Source organism: Hipposideros armiger, unplaced genomic scaffold (assembly GCF_001890085.2).
Source record: "Hipposideros armiger isolate ML-2016 unplaced genomic scaffold, ASM189008v1 scaffold_887, whole genome shotgun sequence".
Lineage (NCBI taxonomy): Eukaryota > Metazoa > Chordata > Mammalia > Chiroptera > Hipposideridae > Hipposideros > Hipposideros armiger.
The window spans coordinates 204,348-211,395 of record NW_017732237.1 but is presented as its reverse complement, the minus strand read 5'-3'; the positions used below and the strand labels follow the sequence as shown (position 1 = coordinate 211,395).

The 7,048-nt window shown below is 37.8% G+C and overlaps 1 protein-coding gene across 1 annotated transcript; it reads right to left on the bottom strand.

Annotated features, from left to right (window-relative positions):
• Positions 1-4,000: 4,000 nt before the first annotated feature.
• LOC109374988 (60S acidic ribosomal protein P0-like) lies at positions 4,001-5,124 on the bottom strand. The gene is given in 2 exon segments (XM_019630051.1): positions 4,001-4,411; positions 4,413-5,124. Coding segments are annotated over 2 exon segments (951 nt in total). The 5' UTR covers positions 5,042-5,124; the 3' UTR covers positions 4,001-4,089.
• Between the last annotated feature and the right edge of the window lie 1,924 nt (positions 5,125-7,048).

The window sequence follows — 7,048 nt, the reverse complement described above, 5'->3', positions numbered from 1 at the left end:
ATTCAATTCACCTTTAAAGGATCCTTACGTGACCCGCATCACATTCAAGTTTGAGAAACATCACTCTATGGCACGTTGCCAATTTTCCTAATCATCCATCTACAGAATATTGTGGCCTTTGGCAGATGGATCAGTCTAGAACTTAAAAGGTATTTAGAAAAGCTGAGGGCTGGAAATTTTTTACAACTTATGTTGATGAATTTCAAATACATCTTTTTATTATTAGGCACTTTCTTTAGAAATCATTCATGATTATGTTTGTAATTACAAATAGAAATTATTTGTATATGCATGTGTTTAATACATATAAGCTAAATGAGATATGTATCACAGGTTTTTATTAGACTGCACATTTCTTCATCCCTAGAAACCCTATGAGGAGAGCAGCATGTCTGCACAGCCCACCAAACTTCCGCCTTTAGGGCGCCTGCCATCACCTATTAGAAGCACACTGTCGCCACCTGCTGACACTGCCATAGAAAAGCTAGCAAATTGTTGAACAGTTTTGTTTTCTTCTATTATGATAATTTCATTATAACTTTAGTATTCGGTATTTACATTTTACCAATCCCTGATTCCTCTTCAACTCTATGACCACTCCACCCAATATTCTTTCTCTGTTTATGATGCCCTGATAGAGTAGCTAAAGCTATCTCACTACAGTCATACGAGAAGATTTTAAGGCCAGCTTCAGTATATATACAGCTTAACTTACTTTGCATAGATTTATAATTACCAGGACAAGTGTCCCAACTTACGATTCAAAAAGTAGAATCAATGTGCCAGGTGCAGCGTAGTGAGCAATGCAGCAGGCCCCATACCTGTGTTCGACGAACAGGTATTGGAGACCAGTAGATGTGGGAAATTCCTCTGTTCACCCTCCCCTGTTCCTTGTCTGTGCATCTTTCTATGAAAGGGGTACTCTTTTTCCTCTTTCTTATGTCTAAAAACATTAATATTTTCATACATGAATATCTTTCTATCTTGTGAAAGTAAATTTTCTTTAGCCCTTATTTTATTGTACTTCTCTCCTGAGGTCTGGTTAATTTACACCCAGAACCATCTCTGTTCTCTCCCTCATGCTATTAAAAACTAATAATAATAATAACAAGCACAGTGTGTTAGCCTGCTAGGGCTTCCATAAAAAAATACCGCAGACTGGGTGACTTAAAAAACATAATTTTATTTTCTCACAGATCTGGAGGCTAGAAGTCCACAATGAAGACGCTGGCAAATTTGGTTTCTAGTGAGAGCTCTTATCCTGGCTTTTAGACAGTCACCTTCTCACTGTGTCCTCACATGGTCTTTCCTCCTTGTCCTCCATGTGCACAAATTTCTGGTGTCTTTTCCTCTTCTTATAAAAACACCAGCTCTGTTGGGTTAGGACCCCATCCTTATAGCCTCATTTAGCCTTGACCTTCCTAAAGGCTCACTCTCCAAATCGGGAGTTAGTCACAACGGGAGTTAGGGCCTCAACATATGATACTGGTGGGGAGGCACACATTTTGGTCCATAACCCATGACATTTAAAAAAATTTTTGAAAAACAACTAAAAACACTTATACAATGCTTATTATACGCCAAATACTATCCTAAGAGCTAATGTTTACCAATATATCTAGTCTTCCCAATAACTTTTTTGGGCTAGATACTATTATTATCACTATTTTATAGATGAGATAACTTAAACACAGGAATGTTAAGTTGCCCAAGTTTATCCTGCTAATAAGATAGACTAGAGCCAGGACTCAAACTCACATAGGTTCCAGAGACAAGATTGAATGAATCTACTAAAATCATCAGCCGTATTAAGGATGGAGCACTCAGTCCCCGACTTGTTTCTCAGCTTCATTAAGAGAACAGTCAACACAAACTACGATTTTATACTGAGACTCATTGACATTTCTGTAAGGTATTTCATTCACCTGTTTGAATCGCAAGAGTATTCAGTCTTTCTGGAGAAAGCTGTCACTTGTAGGTGCTTTGTATGACTGGCTCTGGCTTAACTAATGCACGTGTCGTGCAGATACATTTGCCCATTTGTACAACTTGCAGTTATTGTCACAGAGAGGCTTCCAGCAGCATTCCGTGGGCAAGAGCAAGTGGATGGGGCAACCAAGAAGCTGAGCTCTGGAGTACACACCACTGTTTTTATTGGCTTGGATCCTTGGTGTCTAGATGACTCATTAATGATCTCATTGAAGAATTCACTAAATATGTTATGAGCATTATGCAGAGGCATTTGAGAGATGTTGTATATGGTCTCTATTAATATTTTCCAAACCAGATGATAGTAATTCATGAATAAGGAAGTGCTTGCCATTACTCTCATTTATTTTTCAAAATTTGACCTATTCAGAAATGAAACAGATAAAAGCGTTACATCAAATGACTTCATCACACAATTTATTTTAGAAAGTCATTCACTTGATTTTCTTTGGAAAATTATTCTCAGCATTAAATCTTAACAGACAAAGCAGTTAAAATTCCAGTTTTTTTCTAATTACTTGTGCCATTGTGTCTGGATTCCATCAAAACTAACAGACAAATCATTTTTGCTTTAAAGCCTTATTTTCATCTTAAACTAATCAACCTGAGTAGTCCTTCATTATAAAAAAACATAAAGAGCCCTCACTAAGCAATATTTTCAAATTTTTTTATAATTAATTGGACTCAGTATTACTTATAATTCAGTTTCTCTTTTGTTTTAAAAAACTTTTATATTTTAAACAGTGGTATTCTACTTTTTACAATTATACTATTTCCCTCAACAGTAGTATAACAATGTTTTTTAAACAAATTTGAGTGAAAAATAAGTTGATTTTTAAAATCGGTATTTAATAGATAATAATAGGGGTACATGCACACAACAGAAACCATGGCATTGGTTTGCGAATGACTAATAATTATTAAACAATATTCAGTATATATTTTAAAAATCTAATATCATTTTTATTAATCAATCACATCAAAAAGTTATTTGCATCATTTAAAAATAAAAACTACACGCAATAAAGCTGAAAACATACAAACAAGGTTAAAAGTTAAGAGAGAATAAATGTTTATTACTTATTGCTATTGGCAAGAAAGGAGTGTTAAATTCAGTTTCATATTTTGGAGATAATCTTAGAGATTTATCTACCCTTCTTCTGATCACCTGTACAACTTACTACCTGCACATTAATTTTTACATTTATTCAGATTGTATAGTTACTTATCATATTCATATCCATTTCCCCTTACTAAATTATAACATTCTGGAAGTGGGAATTACCTATTGCAGGCATTTTGTACCTAAAGCTGTTCTACGAATATAGAGTGGTTCAATAGGTACTTACCAAATAAATTATCACTAGGTTATATTATTTTTATTATTATTATTATTTACACCATGCCTTAATTAACATAGTTTGTCTCCAGAAAGTACATACAGTAAACAGTGAAATGTACATTTAAAAAAAAATATATATATATATATATATATATATATTTAAAATCAAGACAAAAAATACTAATTAGACAGAAAAGCAAAATAGAAGGAAAATATTAAATATATAATGATATATAAACATATCATTAAATATATGTGATGTTATATTAATATACCATTATATATGATATTTGTAAATATATTTGTAAATATATTTGTAAATACATGAATATATCATAAGGCTCTACACGGTAAAACTTAGGACTACAAATTGGGTTCTTGGCTTCCCAACAATTAAAGGGAAAAGGGAAATTAAGTCTAGATATACGGCACATGGTTTTCATGTTCCTTTCATAAAGAAAATACTCTCAGTTTCTTAGGGAAAAGAAAGCTCTTCCCAGAATTCATTTCTAAAAATATTTTTCATAATGATGCCCAAATAATAAATAGAACTTTGAAAATTCATAGACAATATGGTCAACACCCTAGAATATGTTTTTTTTTTAATTCAGAGATCCTCAATTAAAGCTTAAGAACATAAATTTCAAATGTAACTCAGTGCACTTCCACTTTTTTTTTTTTTTTTTTTTAAGAGAAGTAAGCCTTTTATTTTCCTTGTTTCACAAATCAAGTTGGCTGTGCTGGTTGCTTTTTGGGCATTAGTCAAAGAGACCAAATCCCATATCCTCGTCCGACTCCTCCGACTCTTCCTTTGCTTCAACCTTGGCTGGGGCCGCAGCAGCAGCAGGAGCAGCAGTGGGGGCAGCGGCCACAGGGGCAGCAGCCATAAATGCAGAGGGATCAGCCAAGAAGGCCTTGACCTTTTCAGCAAGTGGGAAGGTGTAATCAGTCTCCACAGACAGAGCCAGTACGCGCTTGTACCCATTGATGATAGAATGGGGTACTGATGCAACAGTTGGGTAACCAATCTGCAGACATACGCTGGCAACATTGCAGACACTCACCAGGAAGGGAAAATGCAGTTTCCTCTGTGATGTCAAGCACTTCCGGGGTGTAGATGCTGCCATTGTCCAACACCTGCTGGATGATCAGCCCAAAGGAGAAGGGGGAGATGTTCAGCATGTTCAGCAGTGTGGCTTCGCTGGCTCCCACCTTGTCTCCAGTCTTAATCAGCTGCACGTCACTCAGGATTTCAATGGTGCCCCTGGAGATTTTCGTGGTGATGCCTAAAGCCTGGAAGAAGGAGGTCTTCTCGGGCCCCAGACCAGTGTTCTGGGCTGGCACAGTGACTTCACAAGGAGCAATGGCACCAGCACGGGCAGCAGCTGGCACCTTATTGGCCAGCAGCATGTCCCTGATCTCAGTGAGGTCCTCCTTGGTGAACACAAAGCCTACATTCCCCCGGATATGAGGCAACAGTTTCTCCAGAGCTGGGTTGTTTTCCAGATGCCCTCGGATGGCCTTGCGCATCATCGTGTTCTTGCCCATCAGCACCACCGCCTTCCCGCGCAGGGACATGCGGATCTGCTGCATCTGCTTGGAGCCCACGTTGTCTGCTCCCACAATGAAGCATTTTGGATAATCATCCAGAAGTTGGATGATCTTAAGGAAATAGTTGGACTTCCAGGTCGCCCTGTCTTCCCTGGGCATCACGGCGGTGCGTCAGGGATTGCCACGCAGGGTTTAAAGACGATGTCACTCTCACGAGGACGCCTGGCCAGAGAAGCAGTGCACTTCCACTTTTAAACAATGTTGTTTACCAGACTGAATAGATTGAAAAAATGAAACTCTAAATGACAAACTCCACTGATCTTTTTATGCAGCTACCAGGACACATACCAAAATAATAAACTTAAATTTATAGTACGTATAATGTCATTCTTCCTGATGCTAGTTTGCTGTCAATAATTTTTACTTCTAATTTGTTAAAACAAAACCTATATTTCTTAACCATTTTTCTGCATTTTCTCTATATCAGAAGAAATGCATCCAAATCATCCAAAGATGTAAGTGTTTTAAAAGAAAAAGCTGGGTCCAGGGAAGGCTACAATTTTATGTCTTTCAATATTATTATATAATCTGTCAAGAGAACATCTTTGCCCACCCACCTGTTCACAGTGGTATTGAAATACATGGGGTTTTTTTCACGTAAACATACCAAGTGAATTTTAGCTTATACAGATTAACTCACATTACTCCTGTCCAGAGTTCAAAGGTTGAGAAAAACGCAACAAAAGTTTCAAATAATCAAATTATTCTTTAAAAAAATATCTCAACACATTGATAGGGTGGTTCATTAGTAGAATAGCCATGCCTAAAACCCGCTGTTTCCTTGTTGACCTATTTGCCTGAGAAACTCAAACCTGGAAATGGTGACGGAGGAAACAGGCGTGAGGATGAGTCGGGCTGTTTCACAAACTGACCGCTATGGACTGAATGTCCATGTCCCTTCACCCCCAAAATTTGTATGCTGAAACCCAGTCCCTAATGTGATGGTATTTGGAGGTGGGGCCTTTGGAAGGTGATTGGAACCCTCCTGAATGGGATTGATGCCCTTATAAAAGAGACCCTGGAGAGTTCCCTCTCCCCTTCCGTGAAGACATGGCAACAAGACTGGCCACCTATAAACCATCCAGTGGGCTCTCACCAAGTGACTGAATTTGCCGGTGCCATGGTCTTAGACTTCCCAACTTCCAGAACTGTAAGAAATAAATTTCTGTTGTTTGTAAACCACCCAGTCTATATTATTCTGTGAGAGCACTCCAAAAGGACTAAAACAATGACTGCCCACAAATTTGAGGGGAGAAAAAGGCCACTCCTTTGGAAAAGAGAGCGTGTGCCTTCCAGGAGGGCATCTTACATGTGGAGTTCATTAAAGGAAATGGGCAGTGGAGAATGGAGCCCACCAGGCAGACCAAGACTGTTTAAAGTTCTAGAAATAAAATGCTCTCCCTATGACTTGATTAACGGTAGAAATACAAGTGAAATCTCCAATAGATATTTACTTTACCTGCCCATTAACAATGCCAGGTATGGTCATAAATACATTTGGAGAGGATTTCTTTTTGTTTAAATTAACACATCTCTTTCTCCACATAAGAGACCTTTGATGGAGCAGTCTTTTCTTTCTGCATTGTATCCAGGAAGGGTCAGAATCTCTATCACCAACTATGTTCCTCAAGTCTCAAGATGCTGCCCTGTATGTGAGGGGAGGCAGTTGCAGAACTCCACAACTAATCACTTAGGCAGTTGACATTGGTAAGACCTTACATCAATGAGTAAGAATTGCTTTATATTCATAAACAAAGGATAATTTTAAGTAGATGAGTATATAAAACACAAGACAGCTAGATAACATGCCTTCAACGCCCACCCTACCCTTCGGGGCTTTTTGCCTTTTGGATATATGGTATCATGAGCTATAAAATCCATGAGAAAAGCTAACATATTAGAGCCAACATATGGGTACGTCCTGTAAGTACCCTTAGTTAAAGGTAGAAATAAGAAAGGGAATTTGACAGATATTAAGTCATTATCCTTACTAAGTTTAGAGTTAAATACAACTTTGTGGCTGACCAGACCCAGGCCTAGTTCAGAGATTTTTAAACATCTTGGACCACAACCTACTTCTATGAAAAGTATACTTTAGGGCCGGCC